Source organism: Neophocaena asiaeorientalis, unplaced genomic scaffold (genome assembly GCF_003031525.2).
Source record: "Neophocaena asiaeorientalis asiaeorientalis breed wild unplaced genomic scaffold, Neophocaena_asiaeorientalis_V1.1 scaffold119, whole genome shotgun sequence".
NCBI classification, from domain to species: Eukaryota; Metazoa; Chordata; class Mammalia; order Artiodactyla; family Phocoenidae; genus Neophocaena; species Neophocaena asiaeorientalis.
Window position 1 is genome coordinate 991,800 of NW_020175821.1, and position 19,743 is coordinate 1,011,542.

The 19,743-nt window shown below is 49.8% G+C and overlaps 1 protein-coding gene across 2 annotated transcripts; it reads left to right on the plus strand.

Moving 5' to 3' along the window:
- The first annotated feature begins 416 nt into the window (after positions 1–416).
- EPB42 (erythrocyte membrane protein band 4.2) lies at positions 417–19,039 on the plus strand. Of its 2 annotated transcripts, none has more exons than XM_024732477.1 (13): positions 417–597; positions 1,905–2,090; positions 3,054–3,284; positions 6,093–6,211; positions 7,137–7,241; positions 8,099–8,276; positions 8,891–9,029; positions 9,311–9,414; positions 10,191–10,433; positions 11,478–11,777; positions 14,722–14,876; positions 16,013–16,146; positions 17,975–19,039. In XM_024732477.1, exons 1-13 carry the CDS (start codon positions 588–590, stop codon positions 18,135–18,137), a joined length of 2,067 nt encoding a protein of 688 aa, XP_024588245.1. In that variant the 5' UTR covers positions 417–587; the 3' UTR covers positions 18,138–19,039. The 2 variants fall into 2 exon arrangements, with proteins under 2 accessions (XP_024588245.1, XP_024588246.1); XM_024732478.1 differs by having other exon boundaries at positions 8,141–8,276.
- Positions 19,040–19,743: the final 704 nt, after the last annotated feature.

Below are 19,743 nucleotides of genomic sequence, written 5' to 3' on the forward strand. Positions count from 1 at the left end.
CTTCTGCTTTTAGGACATTTATTTTTCACCAACAAATTCCACCCGCTAATCTCTTTCACACAGATGAATCGCAGACACACATGTTCTCTCTTTATACTATCAAAATGGCCCATGAACATCTAACAGCTTGCAGCTCATGATATGTTTAGGCCCTGAATTTGGAGTTGGATATGGGCCTCCTTCCAGAGTCTTTCAGTGTCATCCAGGTAACATCTCTGAGGGTCTCTTGAGGCCACTGAAGCAAGAGGCTTAGAAGCTTACCTGGACTTCTCCAACTGTCAGATCTTGCCCCCCTCCACCCCCCATTCCAGCCTGTCAGACATACCCCTGTCTGGGCCTCCTGGCACAAGAGATAAAACGAGAAAGGGGAACTCCTAGCAGCTGGTCCAAGAGATACCAGAGGGGAAGGAGCAGGAGAGACAAACATGTGGGGAAGCAGAAGGAAACTCCAGTATTTACAGATTCTTAAGCCAACAAAAGTGCCTTCATCATTTTCTGTCTGGAAGACAGATTCAGAGAGGAAGCTCAGAGCAACAGTTCAAGACAGGCATTTCCTATAGCCAAGTGGATAAGAGCAGCCTGCAGCCATGGGACAAGGTGAGCCAAGCCTGCTCTCCACAGGGCTTACTGGGCTCTCAGTAGCTCCTCCATCCTTACATGTTTTCATTAAAAGAAGCAGGATGGTGGTGGAGGTGACGATGATGTGACCGTGACGGCGAGGTGATAGTGGGTGTTAATGGTGGTGGAGGTGATGGCGGTAGGGCTATGGTGGGGGGATAGTAAATGGGTGCTGCTGCTGGTGGAGGGGCTGAGGTGTGGGGGCTGGCAGTGGGTACTGGTGGTACTGGAGGTAATGGTTGTGTGGCTCTGGTGGGAAGGGTAGTAGTCGGTGCTGGCAGCAGTGGAGATGACGGAGGTCGGTTATGGTGGGAAGTGGTGGTGGGTGCTGTGGTAGCGATGGTACTGGGAGCGTGGCTATGGAGTGGCAATAGGGTAGGTTGTTGTTGGTAAATTGGTCATCGTCATGATGATGGTGGTAAGATGATGATGGTGATTAAACGGATTTATATTCTTTATCCCAGGATCATTCTAACATGGCTCTTCTCACTGGGTTGTGGTACATCAAAGCTAAATGGGAGAGAAGGAAGGTAGGAGCCAGGGAATCCAACTAAAAGGGGCAGAGGCAGACACCAAGCCTGTGTGTGGGAAACAGGCAGTAGCAGAGAATGCAGAAATCTCAGGGGCCTCTGTTAGCACATTTACATTTACAAGTTCTCGATGTAAAGTGAGAACTGCCTGAGAGGATGTCATGATACTCACAGGCCCCCTCCTTGTAGCGTTTTTCTGGGCTGCATGGTACCAAGGGTTTAATGAGCCTTTAGGTGAAAGAGCCACGTGCAATCTCGAGTGAGTTGCTTCTACTCTCTGGGCCTCACTCTTCTCACCTATAAAACAAAACAATTGGACTCAGTGATTTCAAAACCAGCTCTAAAAGTTGTCTGATTGTGTTCTTAGGAAAAAAATGAGTAGGGGTGAGCAAAATTCTGGATTTTATTCATTGCTTCTGGATTGGGACCAGAAAGGGGGTTGACAATGAGAACAAGCTTCGCTCTTATTAATAATAGTAACAGTCCTACTTAATGGGACTTACTATGTGTCTGACATGGTGCCAAGCATATTATATACATTACCTCATTTGCTTTCCACAACCCTGCAAGGAGGGATGATTGTTCTAAGGAAGAGGAAACTGAAGCTCAGAGTAGTTAAGTTACTTGCCTGAGATCACACAGCTAGTAAGTGAGTTGAGCCAAAGATTTAAACCCTGGTCTCTGACTCCAGCGTCTCTGCATTTACTGACATTGTCATATTTGCCTAGTCTCCATGATTCTTTCTTTTCACAATAGGCCTGGGGATCAAGAGCTGCGACTTCCAGGCAGCAAGAAACAATGTAGAGCACCACACCAATGACATCAGCTCCCAGCGCCTCATTGTGAGAAGGGGGCAGCCCTTCACCATCAGCCTGAACTTCTGGGCTCCAATCCGCACATTTTTGCATACCCTGAAGAAGGTAGTCCTCATTGCACAAACTGGTGAGTGGGGCAGGCCTCGACCTCTTTGGCAGCAGGACTGGGGGTTTCTTTCTCTTGCCCACCAAGGGGCACATGGCTCACACTGCACCTGGGCCTCCAGAAGTCCTGCCCACTGGCAGGGCCTGTGAGGATGAGATAATATGCATAATAAGTAGCATTTATTATGATTCAGAAGTTTCTCAGCCACATTATCACTAAGGGGTTCCTTTGTTGCATATATAATATCAGTTTTGTAGAAAAGTCTGAATGGGATTTAACCTAGGCTAAATATAACATTTAATTGCTACTACTTGCTGAATCTGTACTACATGTCAGATATTGAGCCAAGGGCTTTACATGCAATATCTCATTAAAACCTCACATTGGGGGCTTCCCTCGTGGTGCAGTGGTTAAGAATCCTCCTGCCAATGAAGGGGACACGGGTTCGAGCCCTGGTCCAGGAAGATCCCACATGCTGCAGAGCAACTAAGCCCGTGTGCCACAACTACTGAGCCTGCACTCTACAGTCTGCAGGCCACAACTACTGAGCCTGTGAGCCACAACTACTGAGCCCATGTGCCACAACTACTGAAGCCTGCGTGCTTAGAGCCCACGCTCTGCAACAAGAGAAGCCACTGCAATGAGAAGCCCGCACACCGCAACAAAGACCCAATGCAGCCAAAAATACATAAATAAAATAAATAAATGTATTAAAAAAAAAAACCACCTCACGTTGGCCCTATGAAAGAGGTATCATTACTACACCCATGTTATACACTATGAACCTTTTCTAGATTTAGGTCCATGAGCGCTGAGGACCTGTGCTCTCCCATCACCCTTTACTGCCTCCCATTCCTGGATGGGCTGCTTTCATTCTCCTCCTAATCTAATTTTCACTTGCTCCATCTTTGGGATACTTCACTTTGTTACTCTGAGTTGTGGCAAAGAGATCCAAATGACCAATTCATCTCTGTGTGACTGCAGGAGAGCAGCCTTCCAAGGCCAACCAGACCCATGCCACGTTCTCAATTTCCAGTCTTGGGGACCGGAAGTGGTGGAGTGCAATGGTGGAGGAGAGAGATGACCAGTCCTGGACTATCTCTGTGACCACACCCGCAGACGCTGTCATTGGCCACTACTCACTCCTGCTGCAGGTTTCAGGCAGGAAGCAATGCCTGGGCCAGTTCACACTGCTCTTTAACCCCTGGGGTCGAGGTGAGTTTGGACCTTGGCCAGCCTGGGCTACAAAGGACTCAAGGCCCCGGAGCTGGGGTACGATTGCTCCAGGCCTCAGGACCCAGCTCCCTCTAGGGCGGCACTAGCACTCAGCTCCTGTGGTGCCTGCCTTCTGGATGAATGGCCTCTCAGACCCAGGGTCCTCTCTTGTCATCTTGGAAGAAGCAGTCCAGGGCTTCCCACTGAGAGCAGAGGCTTGTCTGGTGCTGGCTCAGGCTATTTGGTCACAGGAGCTGAGACTCACTGAGATGACCCTAGGAGAACTACCCTCTTTTATAACAGGACAGGGGCCAAGAGCTGGAAAGTGCTTCAGGAAAAGAGGCGACCTGAGGGACGGGCTTCTCTGTTCCCTCCCTGGGCTCCCATAGTCTGTCTCCAGGGTGGATCCAGGTTTTGTGGGACCTGAAGTTTATATAATTTGGGGGACCCTCTTTCAGAAAAAGAACACAGAATTTTGAATTGCTAAGGCTCCTCCCTGGGTCTGTACTGGTGGGGGGCCCAAAGCTGCAGCTTCAACTTCACAGTAAATCTTCCTTTCTGAGCTCTCTGCTTTTCTCCACTTGTTAGTTCTGTCCTTACTACAGACTGCTGGGTTCTCTCCACACTGACCTATCCCAATATCTGCCTGGAGCAACAAATCAAACAGCCAGCCTCCCCAGCTCAGCAGCCTCTGGGTGGACTTCCTGGGGTCAGGTGGCCTCCAGTGGCCACCTCTGGCAAAGCTCAGCTCTAGCTGTCAGGACTATTTCATCTAGAAAAGTCATCAGACATGGCTGACATGCTCCAAACGGGAGCTAAGAGAACATTTCCTCTTCCTGCCCATTCTGAAGACTGAATCTGTCTTCCCTTTAGAATCTGCCACCCCCCACCTTAAACCTTTGTGTTCCCTGAACGGTTGTTTGGGGGACAGGAAAAGTTTCCTCCTGCTTGCCTGTCCGTGCTACGCCAGACAAGCCTTTTCCTTTCATAGCCTCATTACGAGGCAGGGCTGGGAACAAGGGGAAGTAGAAGAAATCTTACCAGGTTCCTGCACCCCAGTACCTGATGCCCTTTCTATATGGCACCTGAATCCCAGTGAGCTCCCTATCTCCACTTCTTTTGCCCAGGCTGGGGTTCTGCAGTATCCCCTCTGTCAGGTGGCCCTGTCTCTCCTCAGTTCAGGCCCTTTGCTTCTGCTCCAAGGAGTTTGGCAGGTTGAACAATGGATGAGAACTAGTGTCCATTGAGGTGCCATTGCCCCATGTGGGTGAGTGTGGATTCAGGGCCCCTTCAGCTGGGGGAGGCCCCATGGCTCTCCGTACACTGAAAGACCCTCAAGCCATTCCCTCCAAAACTGAGGGTTTAGTGTACCTGCCTCGCTGACTTTGAGCCCACATCCAGAGCTAGACCCTGATGGCCAGAGCAAAGACACAGCAAAGACAGTTCTGGGACAGTGCTTGGTTCAGAGGGAGCTCACAGTCTTGACTCAGTGCCAGGATTCTTGCCTCCATGCCTGGCTTGTAGGGACCTGTGTAGGGAAGGCCTCTCTATGGGGATGAGGGAGGCGTGGAGGGGGGCAGGGTCTGTCTGGCCAGGAGTGAGTTGTTGGCACTGCTCACCTGGGAGGTAAAAGATTTTCAGAGGTTATCTGGGACTCAGTCTCATCTTAGCATACTTGGAGATGGGGCTCTCCTGGATTCAAAAGGAAATTTTGCACCCTGTAATGAAAGAATCCTATTCATAAGCAGGGACTTTATAAAGGGGGGAGGGGCTACACCCAAGCAGAGAAGAGGAGGGGCTGCTACCTATGCTCTGAAAATGTACTTCCCAGAGCCTGCAGGGCCTGGGGCCAAACACCTCAGTTTAAAGTGATTTCCAAAGAAGTGATGTCCAGCTGACTTCACAGACAGTACTAAGGATGGATGGGCAGGGGCCCAGGGCTCCTTGGGCCCATGGCTCTGTGATCTTCTGTCCCAGTATTTTCAGGGATTCCTGATTTCTAATATGCCATCCTTCTTTTACTTTGAGTACCCTCATCCCAGTTGGATGCCTGGGGGATGGTTTGGAAATCCTCTTCTCTTTCTAGTCCCCCGGAACTAGTCTACCACCCCCCATTTCACCCCTAGCACCAGGCAGAGGGAGACACTTGGCAAGCAGAGCAGGTCCCTCTGCTGCTCCCAGCTTTCTAGAGTGGGTGATGGCCTCCTTAAAGCCCCCACCCTCCTCATGATCCCCAGCCCAACCCTTGGATGAAGACAGCAGGAGAGGCTGCGGGGAGAGACCATAGGAGTCCCAGACCCACTTGGACACCCTGGGTGGAAACTAATGCTCTGGCTACCGCTCTACACATACCTGCTCAAATTCCCTTCTGCTCATGCCTGTCAACACGTTTGACTGGTTTTTCGGAATCACTTTTTTTTTGGTTGAACTTGTGAGAGAGACATAACAGGCCCCCTGGGACGCTCCCTGGGCTGTTGCCAAATTCTCTTGGTTCAGTAGCACTCTGGCTGCAAGTATCTTCGGGAACCAGCAGGCCTTTTAAGGTTGGCTTGTTCCTGTTGGCTGGCTGACCATGAAGGCCACCATGGCTGACCCAGGGACTCTGACCCCCTTCCCCACTCTCACCAGAGAGGAGCCTGGATCCCAGTGTGGGGTGAAAAGAGGGGGTTCCTCCTCAGTCCTCATCAGGCCTGGAGCTGAAGAGAAGGCCTGTAGCTGAATCCCACCTAAGCATGGAAGGCAGAGGCCTGGAGGTGGAGGGCAAGCCCAGTATCCCCCAGAGCCTCATTCCTGCCTGCTTCTCTCCAGAGGATGCTGTGTTCCTGGCGAATGAAGCTCAACGCAGGGAGTACTTGCTGAACCAGAACGGCCTCATCTTCCTGGGCACAGCTGACTGCATCCAGGCTGAGCCCTGGGACTTTGGCCAGGTACAGGGGCCTCTGGGGAAGCCTGGGGGAAAGTGAGTGTCCCATAACCTTCAGTACTCAGGTCAAACAGAGTGGGCAGGTCCAAAATCCCCTGGTCATGAGGCCATTTCTTCATGCAGTTTCAGCCCCGTGGTACCTCTCCTCCCTCAGAGCCACACTAGACCATCCTCCACAGCTTCCAGAGCTATCTTCCTAAAGACGACGCAAATCAAACCTCTGTTAAATCCCCACCATCTACAGGATAAAAAACAAATCCCCAGGCTTGACACGCAAGGCTCTTCACAGTCGGGCCACTGCTTTCCTTTCCCCAAGAGCCACTCCATGCTCCAGCCCCTGGCCATCCCTTGAATGTGCAGGCTGAATGTTCCCTCTGCCAGGAATACCTTCCCTCCCTTATCCCCTGGAAAACTCCTACCCATCTTTTAAGGCCCTCTGAAAGCCTTCCCCAGCCCCCAGAGGCAGAGTGACTCTCTCCACTATGCTCTCTGGGTGGGCATCTCTCCTACAGCCCTGGCCACGTTGCTGAGATCTGTAGCCTAAGCAGCCACATGTCCCCCTCACTCCTAACCCCGGGCTCCTCAAGAGCAGGAGCTGCTGTCTTATCTGCCCCCACACAGGACTGCCCTGTCAGGGGCAGTGGGAGCAAATGACATGGAAAACGATAGAAATGAGAGGACTCGACACAGCCCTGGCGCTCAAGAGCTCACGCTATCAGGAGTCAGACGACAGAAGAGGCAAATGGCTGGAGTGCCGGGCACAGGGACCAGGCAGCCCTGGGGGCAGAGGGAAAAGCCAGAACTCCCAAGGGGGCAAGGCAGGAAGGAGTGGAGCCTGAGTCTGGAGAAGGATGAGGGGACGGGGTTGACTTGTGGGAAGAATGCCTGACCTGCACACCCACCATCATGGCCCTGTGTGGTCCTTATAGTTCGAGGAGGATGTCATCGACCTCAGCCTGGACTTACTGAGCGTGGACAAGCGGGTGGAGAAGTGGGGCAACCCCGTGCATGTGGCCCGTGTCTTGGGTGCATTGGTGAGTGAGGACAGGGTCGGGAGGGGGAGGTGACGAGATGGCAGCCCTCTGACAGAGCTGCCCCACCTCTACGGCCCTGGCAATCTTCAAATCACAAGTGGTCCCCTCCTCCCACGGTGTGGGGGACAGTCCTTGAAGAAGGTTCTGAGTGAGGAGGGAAGGACAGTAGCATCCACAGGGGACAGAAAAGCACAGGGAGGTGTCATCCCTCAGGACACAAGCCAGCAAGGACTAAAACTGGCCCGGATTTCCTTGGCCCCTCCCTTCCTCCCCACCCCCAGCCCAACCTGGGGGCTTAGGTCCCTGGGAGGAAGGGGGTCACGTCCATCTTACCCAGTGTTTGCTGCTAAGGTGGTCAAAGGCATTTGTTCTCATTTCTAAATTATTCCCATGAAGGTAGCTTGATGCTTTCCTGTTGTCCTTAAAAGTTCTCTCACAGGAATAACGCGTCCCACATTTCCTCATGTGGCTCCGTCCACGCCTCTGAAGAGCTGGTGAGGGACAGGGCCAGCCTGCGAGGGGGAGGAAGCTTGGGATGTGTGGGCCTCGAGGCCCCAGGTGAAAACACTTACAAGGAATGGGAGCCAGGCAGGCCAAGGGGCAGCCCTCCTGCCGCTCTTGTGTCCTGAGTTTTGTTTTTCACTACGGCCCATGAAGCCCTGCTTCTGGAGGACTTGTTAAAAAGGAGGAGTCCCAGGAATTCCCTGGCGGTCCAGTGGTTAGGAGTCAGCGCTTTCACTGCCCAGGGACACGCAGGTTTAACAAGTTCCAGGTGATTGCCATGCACGTGGTCTGTTCACCCCCCTCTTGGAGAACTGTGATGAGCCCCCCTTGCCCATCCACATTTCCCCAAACAGCTGCACGCCCTCAAGGAGAAGAGTGTCTTGCCCACCCCGCAGATCCAGACCACCGAGGAAAAGGCCTTGCTGAACAAGCGCCGGGGCAGCGCGCCCATCCTGCGGCAGTGGGTCAAGGGCCAGGGGAGGCCCGTGTATGATGGTCAGGCCTGGGTGTTGGCCGCCGTTGCTTGCACAGGTACAGAGCAGGTTTGCCTGCCGCACCCAAACGTCCCCTTGGCGACGTCGCAGTGTCTGCCCTGCTTCTTGGGTTACCCCTCCTCCACCCGCAGTACTTCCCCGCCTCCATCACACCCATAACTGCTTCCGGTGCAGTTATAACCGCTTCCGGTGCAGTTATAACTGCTTCTGCTTCCGTCTGGCCAAGAAACCAGCTATTTATCCCGAGCAGCTCCTCCCAACCAGCTGCTGCTCCTTTTGCCCCTTTGGCAAACTTGGGCCCATCTGGCGAGCTCTGCTCCCAAACTCACTTTTCCCCAAAGCTTCCCCTGGCCCTGCCCCAGGAAAGCAAGCCCTGCTGTGTATCCCGTAAGCCTACCCCCGCTGTGTACTCTGCCTGATGTGTAACTGGTTTGTTCCTCGTTTCTGGGCCCTCATATGGCCTGGGTCTGGCTGGTGTCAATTCTAACTTTCTGGTGCCTGTGCCCCTTCTCTTTCCACAGTGTCACCTGGCATTTAAGATAGTGAAAGTGCCCGGTGTCCAGAGGAGACCCTGAAAACGCTAGCCATGTACCCTGCCCCCCACATTCCAGGCCTCTCTGGTGCCCTGACCCCCTGCCCCCTTCCATGCAGTGCTGCGAGGCCTGGGAATCCCTGCCCGCGTCATTACCACGTTCACCTCAGCCCAGGGCACTGGCGGGGGCCTGCTCGTAGATGAGTACTACAGTGAGGAGGGGCTTCAGAATGGAGAAGGCCACAGAGGCAGAATCTGGTGAGAAGCCCGAAGGGGATGAGGTCCCAGACCTGGAAGGGCTCCAAGCCCGCAGGGTGTCACCCATGGGAACCCCAAGGGGCCTTGCTGAGAGTAGGCCTTCAAGACTCTTGAAAGCAGCATGGTCAGGGTGAGTTGTGGAGTGCATGCCCCTTCCCAGGAGTGTTGCAACCACTTTTATGCAGCATCCTCCTATCCCCCTAGTAACAGCTCTGTCATTTCTAGGACCACTTCGGGACTCTTTTTTTCCCCATTTGAGTTGCTTCCTTTGCTACCTTCAGGATCTTCCAGACTTCCACGGAGTGCTGGATGGCTCGGCCTGCTCTGCCCCAGGGTTATGACGGATGGCAGATTCTGTACCCAAGTGCCCCTAATGGAGGTGGAGGTAAAGCCTGGGCATGGGCCCAGGACTTCCCTGGGCTGCACAGAGCTGCATGAGGACAAGGAGTCCTTCGGAGAGGAAAGAGGGGCAGCAGGTGGTCCAAAGGGGGTCTGCATCCCCTAAAACAGGAGAAGCGCCAGGAATGATAGTGACCAGCAGAATGCTGACCTGATGCCCGCAGGCTCAAGGGAACAAATGTGTTAGCCATCTTGGCTCCAAGGTCTCAGGGAGACTAGCCCCTCTCAGAGCAACAGGTGAGGGAGCTGAGTCTCATGGAAGGGCAGAGGGTCTTAAGACAGCTTGTAGAGTGGGACTTCTGGGGTTCTGGTTTTGGATGAAGAGGATATCAGGATAGGCTCAAGCTCAGAAAAGGAATCTTCAGGAGTTATAAAAGGATGGCTCTTCCTTTCCCAGGAACAGAACTGTCACAGAGCCTGGCACATAGGAAGTGCTCAGCAAAGGCAACCTATCCCTATCATGTCTGTAGTCAAGCTGGCTTAGGAACTCCCGTGTACTCTGTACCTCTGAGGTTATTACCTGTCCAGTTTCTGAGAGGGCTTCTGCCATAGGCCATGACCAAAAAGTGTTGTCGCTAAATAGTGAGTTTCACCTCAGCAGTGCCCTCTCAGAAACCTTGCCTAGTGCCCACCTCTGACCTTGATCCCAGGGGAGGGACAAAAGGGCATAGGATGGGGACTGCTGTTGTGAGCTCTGACCCAAGCTGAGGTCTGGGCGTGGTTCCTCTCGCTTACCGACCTTTCTCCCTTTCTCTCCCTCAGTCCTGGAGGCCTGTGATCTGGTCCCAGTCAAAGCAGTCAAGGAGGGGACGCTGGGGCTGACCCCTGCAGTATCAGACATTTTTGCCTCGATAAATGCCTCATGTGTGGTCTGGAAGTGCCATGAGGATGGGACACTGGAGCTGACCGACTCCAACACTAAGTATGTTGGCAACAACATCAGCACCAAGGGTGTGGACTGTGACCGCTGTGAGGACATCACGCAGAACTACAAGTATCCTGAAGGTACTGGGCAGAGGAGGGCCCTGAAACAGCAACAGGAGGAAAAGAATGGGCCAGACACACGCAGGCCAAAGAGAGGTCCTTTCCCCATCATATAAAACAGGATTTCTCAGCCCTGTTTGACATTATTCACATTCTGGACTGGCTAACTTCGTTGTGGAGGGCTGTGCACCATAGGACATTCAGCAGCATTCCTGGCCTCTATCCACTAGATGCCGGCTCCCCTTCAACCACTGCCCCCAGTTGTGACAACCAGAAATGTCTCCCAACATTTCCAGATGTCCCCTGGGGGCACAATTGCCCCCAGTTAAGAACCACTGCTATACAACAGCACAGTTAATACCAAGCCCAGCTGCCAAGAGATGTTCTCTCTCTTCTGCTCTCCTTCAACACCCCTCCAAGCTGATTTGGAGCCCACCACTGCAGTGTCCACCCATTTGTCCAAACAAGAAGCCCTGCACTGTCCTTGAGTCTCCCCCATCACCACCCCACTGTACTCTCACACCCATCTCCTCATCTCCTTCCCCATTGCCTGTAGGTCATCCAGGGCCTCATCATCTCTCGTCTAAAGTATAGCAGCAGCCTCCTAACTAGACCCCCGCCTCCAGTCTCCCCATCATTACTCTATTTTCAACTTACAGTTTCCAGAATGAGCTTCCCAAGACACAAATATAATTATGTTACAGAATATTCCTGTTCCAGAATATTCCATGGCCTCCATTGCCCTTGGAATAAGTCCAAACTTCTTCACTTAGGAAGATTCAAGTCCCTGCAACTTGTACAAAAACTAGCTCTCTCACCGTTCAAGGGGCAAATTCATAGCACTTGAAGAACTTGATCCCGTGAGTGGCTTTGAAGAGATACACTGTATCTGTGGTGGGTCTAACACAGATCTTTTTTTAGCTAAATATGGACCTAGAGGTTTGCAAAGCTCATGTGGCTTTGGCATTTGAACAGCAGCGAGAAAATGAATCTTAATCCTGGGCTGCATTAGAAGGGTCTACACCTGCTGGGTAAGAGGTCTGCTTTGTTTATTCCATTCTTCAGGATCTCTTCAAGAAAAAGAGGTGCTGGAGAGGGTCCAGGAAAACAGAATGAAACATGGGAAAGACGATGGCATCCATCCTCCCAGTCTCGAGACTGATGATCCTTTACATTTCTTCTTGGAAGCACCCAGTTCCCTAGCCCTGGGAGGGGACGCCCGGTTCTCTGTGAACTTGTTAAACCCTAGTGACCATGATAAAGAAGTGCAGCTGGCTGTTGGGCTGCAGGCAGTATACTACAATGGTGTCCTTGCTGCCAAGCTCTGGACGAAGAAGCTTGTCCTTACACTCAGGGCCAACTCAGGTAACTCTCTACGGCCCCCCTCCCCAGACACTCCACACACCCAGCTCCTGCCCTGGGCAGGCAACGGCCATACAGCACCCCCTGCAGATCTGAAGAGATAGCATCTAGCCCCTGGTGTGCCCTCTCTCTCTCTCTTTTTCTCTCTTTCTCATTCAATACATATTTATTGAGCTTCACACAGGGAAAAAACCACACAATTCTGATTGCAGTTATATAAGCAAACAGACAGTGTAAGAAGTGTTTGATAAGGTAAACAGAGTACAATGGCGGGTTAGCGTCTTACCCAGGCTGGAGCAGGCTGCCCCCAGGTAAATCGGGCTGCCCTCGGTCTTGAAGGTTGAATAGGACAGTGTCAGACAGTAAAGTGGGTCAAGGGCGGGCTTCCCTGGTGGCGCAGTGGTTGAGAGTCTGCCTGCCGATGTAGGGGATGCAGGTTCGTGCCCCGGTCCGGGAGGATCCCACATGCCACAGAGCGGCTGGGCCCGTGAGCCATGGCCGCTGGGCCTGCGCGTCCGGAGCCTGTGCTCTGCAACGGGAGAGGCCACAGCGGTGAGAGGCCCGTGTACCGCAAAAAAAAAAAAAAAATGGGTCAAGGCCATTCCAGGAAGAAGGGACATATGCTCAGGTTCTTCCTCCTCCTTCAGATTCTTATTTAATTGAGTTGGGATGGGATCCAGGCACTGGTATTTTTTCAGAGCTCCCTGGGTTATTCTAGGGTTGAAATTCCCTGGACTAGAGCAGTTCTCCAACTTTGCTGCATATCAGAACCACCTGGGGGAAGTTTGATGCTCAGCCTGCACCCCAGACCAATTAAGTCAGAAACTCTATGGTTTGGCCCAAACATCAAAAAAAGTTTTAAGTCCTTGGGTGATTCCAATGTGCAGGCAAGAGAATCAGTGGAATAGTGCTTGTCTACATGATTGCAGCAGCCTCCTGACGGGTGCCCCTGCCTCCAGTCCCTCCACCCTGTTCCCTTTCCAAGGGAGGGAGGGATGGAGTGGGGGAGTGGTGTGAGAGCTGGACAAGGCCAGATCATGAAGCGGCTTGTAGGTCCTGCTGAGGAGTTTGGGTTTTGTTCTCCGGGCAGTGGGGAGCTGGTGGGAGGTTTTAACCAGGGGAGTCAATGTGATCAGAAATTCATGGGCAGAATGGAATGGAAGGGGTCGTATTAGAGTCGTGGTTCTCAACCTTGGCTGCACGTTGAATCACCTGGGGAATTTAGAAAATACTGATGCTTGGGCCTCACAATCAGAGTCTGTTATAATTGATTTGGGGTGTGGCCTGGCACTGGGATTGTTTTATAAAGCTTCCCATATGATTCTAATATACATCCAATGTCGACAACCACTGGATTGGAGGTTGGAAGGTTTTGTAATAATCAAGCCAAGAAATAAAGGACAAACTAAACTAGCTGCACTTTTCAAATGAAGTCATATTGAAGAGGTAGGCTAGATTGAACTCGTGTATGTGGGGAGAGGGTGCTTCCAGCTTGGGTGAGCCTCCAGAATAGGGCAAATGGGGAAGAGCAGGTTTGGGGAGAAAGATGTTGAGTTCTGTTTGTGGCATGTTGGATTTGAAAGCCCATAAGACATCCAAGCTGTGACGGCCAGTAGGCAGCTGGAAACCTAAACCTGGTATTCAAGATAAAGGCCTGTTTGGGGGTGGGGGGAGTGGGAGAGGACTGTGAGAGGGTGAGGAGGAAACCCAGGCAGCACCAGCATGTTGGGGTGCAGGGGGCAGTCAGGGAAAGAGCAGAGTGAGAGACTGAGAAGGGAAAGAGAGGATGGGGGCACGAAGCAAGGTCAGCAGAGAGGCCACGAGAGGTCAAGGCTGAAAAGCGTCCACTGACAGAGTGGTCTGACAGAGAAGCAATGGCAAAGACCAGGTTCCTGGGGTTAAACAGATTGAGAGTTGAGGAAGTGAGACAAGGTGTGCAGTCCTTCCTGGAAGAATGGATGGAAAAAGAAGGGAGACCTGGTGGTAGTCAGCCAGGGACACTGGGGAGGAGGGTGTTCTTTGTTTTCTTTTAAGATGAGAGACAGCAGAATCCACTTACATGGTGAGGAAGAATCAGCAGAGAGAAAAGGACGGAAACCTCAGGAGAGATGGGTTATAATTGATGGTGCAATCCTTGGGGAAATGAGAGGCAACTAGAATAATTATAGCTCACATTTATGAAGCACTTATTTTTGGCAAACATGGTGTTAAATGTTCTATATGCATCATCTCATTTATCTTCATAACGACCTTATGAGGCAGGAACCATTATTATCCCACTTTACAGATGAGGAGACCAAGACACAGAGAATTAAATAATTTGCCCGAAGTTACACAGCTAAGCAGTGGCGGGGTCAGGGTGGGGCACTGATTTAAAAAGCAAAGGACTGGACTTGGGCAGGGGGGATGCCTCACCCTCCGGGGGGGTTAACAGCAGGGGTAGATGTCTATATCTGTAGGTTGCGAATGAGAACATGAGCTCGAGAGGCTTCCTCAAGGACGAAGGATGGCTTCATTTTCTCTGCAAAAGGGAAAGAGCAGAAGCAGAGAAGGGGAGGGGACTAAGCATACATATATTCAGCCACGGCTGGGTGGCAGGTCTGAGACCAGCACTTAATGACTGTCTCGTGAACCACAAGCCGTCCCTCCAGGTAGGCATTGTTATTAGACAAGGAAACAGGCTCCAAGAGCTTCACTTGTTCTAGTTCACAGGTGCCCTTTCCCCAGCCCTGTGGAGGTGGTCCATCAAGAGTGTTAGTGGCGGCGGTGATGGTGGTCATGGGTGGGTTCTTGACTGAGTTCAATTTTGAAATTGCTGTGAGGAATGAGGCATCTTTCTGGCTTCAGTGAGGTCCCGACTCCTTTGCGTTGTGTGTGAAACTACTGCTTATTTCCAGGGCGCATGCACTCACCCCTGGGTGCTGACTCCACCTGTCATATGTTTCAGCTGAGAAAATCTCCACCTTCCTGTCCTTCTCCAATTTTAAACAAAACCCGCCAGAGAATAGTTTCCTCAGACTCACCGCTATGGCAACACACTCCAGCCCTACCTGCTTTGCTCAGCAAGACATCGCCATTTGCAGACCACACCTTGCCATTGAGGTAGGCACCAGTTCTTCCCCATATCACTGGCGTTTGCTGCTACTCAGGTCCCCGTTTCAGAAGGCACTGAGTCTCTCCAGCTTCAGAGCAGGTGACGGTGCTGAAGAACTACCAGGAAATGCTGGGTTGAGAGCTCCTTCTCTTGAAAGAGATGGTTTCTTATACATGCTATTAAAGTTTAAATCTTCCAACTTTAGTTCAGATTAAGTAAAGTTTTCTAAAATTGGGGTCTTCCCAGTTGCTGCCTCTATACTTACAGAGATAATAACAGCCTATGTTTATTTAGCACTTTGTACATGTGCCAATGTATTTTCACCTCTTTTACTTCTTTTAATACAAAAGCCCTGGGAGGTGGAATTGTTCCCACTGTTCAGAGGAGGAAACAGTCCCAGAGAGCATCATGCCCACGATCATAAAAATAGGACATTTTAGAGGCTTAGGGCTCTTGGTCCAGTACTCTTTCCACATGTCTACCCAGACCAAAACAAATGTGACCTGGTCTCTGCTCTGGAAGAGGTTATTACAGTTGGGTAAGGGAGACACAACGTGTGGTCTTTTATGTCAGAGCTTTAGGAGAGGTACAAAGTCGCTCTGGGACAAGTGAAGTAAAGGGGATTAATTCCAGCTGGTGGGTTTGGGGAAGACTTCATGCAGGATGTGGCATTTGTGTTGGGCCTTGAAAAATGGGTAAGCTTTCAGTGCAGAGGTGGGGGAAGGCCGTTGCAGACAGAAGGCTGAGTAAAGAGGCCCAAAGGAGGGGAGCCTGAGGGGTGCACTGAGGCTCCGAAGGTGCCCGAAGAGGCTGGCGTGTCTTGCAGTCAGGGGAGGAACAGATGAGCCTGCAGGTAGATTGGGAGCAGATCAGGAAGGGCTCTGAATGCCAACCGAAGCTGGATTCTGAGGACAATGGGAAACCCTCCAAAGTTTCTAAGTGAGGGAAAGGCACCATCAGAGGTTGTCAGTGATGGGTCAAGGGTGAGAGTAAATGCAGGAAGAGCAGGTAGAGGGGTAGAGAAGTCAGCTGTGGAGTTTGGGTGAGGATGGCAGAGCTAGGAGAGTAACTGAGGAGGCTTCAGGGAGGGTGGCCAGGAGGGGAAGGAGCGACTGCAGCTCTGTGCTCTTGGCATCTCCCACAGATGCCGGAGACAGCAGAGCAACATCAGCCCCTTACGGCCTCAGTCAGCATCCATAACTCCTTAGATGCTCCCATGAAGGGCTGTGTGATCTCCATCTTCGGAAGGGGACTCATTCACAGAGAGAAGAGCTACAGGTAAGAGACCGCAAGCTTCTCAACCCACAAAAACATCTCAACTGGTCATAAAGGCAGGAACCCAAGATCGATGACTGTCTTTTTGCTTTGTCTATGGAGACAGAGCAAATACCTGCCAGAGTTGAACTAAAGGATTAGGGCCTCTCTCATCCTGGGGCCACCAATGTGGGTGCAGGAGTGACGGAGGAGGCTCTGTGCCTCTCGGGCACCTGACGCTGGCCGCGGCTCTGGTCACACAGGGAGAGCCTGGGTATTGCTGGTGAATGCAGGTGAGGGGGTTAGGGCTGGGTGGGAGGGAACGCCACAGGGAGGGTAGGCTGCCTCTCAGTGAAGCCAGAGAGCTGCATTCTACTAGTGACAACACAATACAGAATTTTGTTTATTTCTACATTCTCTTTTACTCCTATTCCCTACCCCCATTCCCACTACCACCCTTCATATCCCTTTTTTAGTATGTATGAGTACTGTTGCTTCATGAGTACTGTATTCTTAACTGATGTAAATGGTGTTACGTCTAATTCTTTTTCTTTTCACTCAGAACTATGTTTTTACGATTCATCCACATGTCAAGTCCATTGCTTCTGCTGCATATTACTCCATCGTGTACACCCCCGACTTCCTACCACGCCACTCCACAGCGCCTCCAACTCTCGGACACTACAGATATACGTCCCCTTACATACTCGCTTGAAAATCTGTGGGAGGTGGGGGGAAATACGCGCAGGAATGGAGTAGCTGAGACATAGGATATGACCTGGTTTGACCACGTGCTATCAGATTGGCTTGCATAATGGCTGGAAGAGTCTACAACTCCCTCCAGCAGTACTTGACAGTTTCTATCTTCCTACCATTCCTCCACTCTTGGCAATACCCAGCTTTGTCTTTTTTTCCAGTTTAACAGGATAAGGTAATATCTCATTATTGTTTTAATTTGTTAACTCTTCATATGTTTATTAGCCTTTTCCATTTCCTCCTCTGTATAGTTTGTTTTTAACTTTGCCCACTTTTCTTTTGGTGTTCCTGCCTTTTTTCCTTGTTGATTTGTGTGTGTGTGTGTGTGTGTATACACAAACCCTGTATAGTCTAGATTAGTGCCTTGTTGGTTTTAGATGTTGTATCTTCGTTCATTATTGCTCCTTCTCTCATGAAGTCCACGGCATCTTCTGCTGAATACATACATACAGTTTAGAGTTCACGATGCCTACTCCTACCACCCATTAGGTCCCTCACAGGTTGTCTGGTTGTTGAGACACTGCCTCAACCTCAAGAAACTCAGTGGGTGAGTCTTGCCCATAAGTTGAGAGGAGGGACTACCAACATTTAACCAGACGTCTGTGTTCTCCCAGCTCAACTGTGGGGCAAAACTCCTCAAAAATATCTGCACCATTCCCTCAGTCAACGTAAGAAGGTCCACAGGCAGACTAGAAGGTTGCTAATAGGGCTGCAAAACACCACCTGTTGACATACTGACATCTCAATATGCCCACTGGACCCACTGCAGTTAGCAACGAGGGTTCCAAAACTGCCTTCCCAAACATACTATTACTAAGAAGGAGACCAGACTGAAGTCGCAGGTGATAAACGAAACAACAGGTGTAACTTGGAAGCCCTTAGAATAGGATGTTTCTCTTCTCAAACATACAACTGCTCACCATAGGAGGCTCCTGCATTCCATCCCCTTCAAATCTCCTCTGTTTTAACAGCAAGGTACTTGGATGTTTATTTCTTCAGAGTCCACTTCTGTAAGCAGGTAAGGATCAGAGTCACTGGGACCAGCAAAGCAATGACCCTGGGACAGAACTAGCACCTGCCTTTTCCTTTATTTCAGATTAAGTTCGGTGCAGTCCAGAAACACCTTGCGCACCCAACTCAAGTTCACACCAATGCAGGTGGGGCTCCAGAGGCTCACTGTGGAAATGGACTGCAACATGTTCCAGAACCTAACCAACTTCAGAAGTGTCACTGTGGTAGCCCCTGAAACTCCAGCTTAAACTTCCAGCTCCAGCATCACTCTCCCCAACCACCCCTTGAATCTGCAATCTAAAACTGAATGTGCTGGGAAGAGAAACTCTGCTTATCAGACAAGTAGATCTCTGTTCAGGTTGACCTGAACAAAGAGTGACCAAGAACAAAACTAGATTCCCAGAAATCAATAGAAAAGACATTCATTCATTTCTGTCACCCCAGCTCAAGGCACCCATGAAGACTAGTTGTCTTAGAATGGAAACTACTGGGCTTGAGGAATAAAAAGAAGCCTTTGTAAAGGTACTCAGATAAGTAAATTCAGATTTTTTGAGTCCAGGGTTCTTCATAACCATTTACTGTTCACTCATACATTAATTTATAAAGGAAAAGAACCTAACATTTAAATCATTCTTGTATTTCTAATGAAATGGGACAATATTAGCTAAAAATATGATTTTTAGGTAATCCTAAGATTACACTGACCAGTGCCATCCCTGACCATATCCTTAAAGAGCCAAAGATGACTGAAGAAAGTTATAAAACACACAGCATGAGACCTGAGCACAGAATGATCTTCTAGACTCAGCTACAGATAAGTCCTTATTAGAGTTAAATATTATTAAATATTAAATATCCCACAATTAAGTCTGATGTTAAAAACATAAATTTGGTCCAGTAGAGAAATACACAATTATTAAGAATAAAGAAAACAGGACCTATTAAAAAAAAGAAAAAGAAAATAGGACCTTTAAAGAAAGATAAAAGAACTGGACTCCTTTTGTAAAAAGTTACAAGTTTTTTTGTTTGCTTACATTTTGTTGCTTTGATACTCTGTTTCATTTTAGTTCCTTTTCCTTATAACACTTTTTAAAAGTACAGAATGGCACTTTATAAAAGTAAATTAAAACTCTTAAAAAATAAAATAAAATAAAACTCTTGACTCAAGGAATTTCGACCCCAAGTACACACTAGTCTCTCAAAAGAATGGCTGCTGGACTTGGAGGGTACTATGCTAAGTGAAATAAGTCAGACAGAGAACTATAAATACTGTATGATATCACTTATATGTGGAATCTAAAAAATACAACAAACTACTGAAGATAACAAAGAAGGGTGGTGGGAATTTAAAAAAAGGATAGCTGCTGTTGCTTATTATACCTAAAGAGACCATGGGAACATCAGAAGGGCAGATGTGATGAAGTACATCTATACAAGACAAAGGACCAGCAATAGAAGTGTGGAGACCTGTAGTACATACATAAGGCCTAAGTCAGGTCACCAGAATATACATCACTGTGTACCTTGCTCTCTAAGATATGACCTTCCAGGTTTACCATGCTTTCCAAGATGTGATTTTCCAGAGTGATGCAAAAATATAATTAAATGGCGATGGTTTTGCAAAAGGATTAACTGAAGAGGCCCTTAATATTATATAAACTCTCATACATTTAAAATTTTTTGATTTATAAAAATTTTGTACTTACATTTGGGGATACGTAATACAAAATAGAGAACAACAATACAAGTATGTATAAGGAAAACAACCCTGTTCAATAAGGTGAACAAACCTAACAACTGAGCTTGTTAACCTAAAAAAACAGCCAGTTATATTACCAGTAAGATGGGTTTATT

Bases quoted from the DNA above. Each gene is read 5' to 3' on its own strand.
- EPB42 (XM_024732477.1), top strand. The intron at 7,242-8,098 runs GTGAGTGAGGAC...TTCCCCAAACAG, and splicing joins CCCGTGTCTTGGGTGCATTG to CTGCACGCCCTCAAGGAGAA. The intron at 14,877-16,012 runs GTAGGCACCAGT...CATCTCCCACAG, and splicing joins GACCACACCTTGCCATTGAG to ATGCCGGAGACAGCAGAGCA.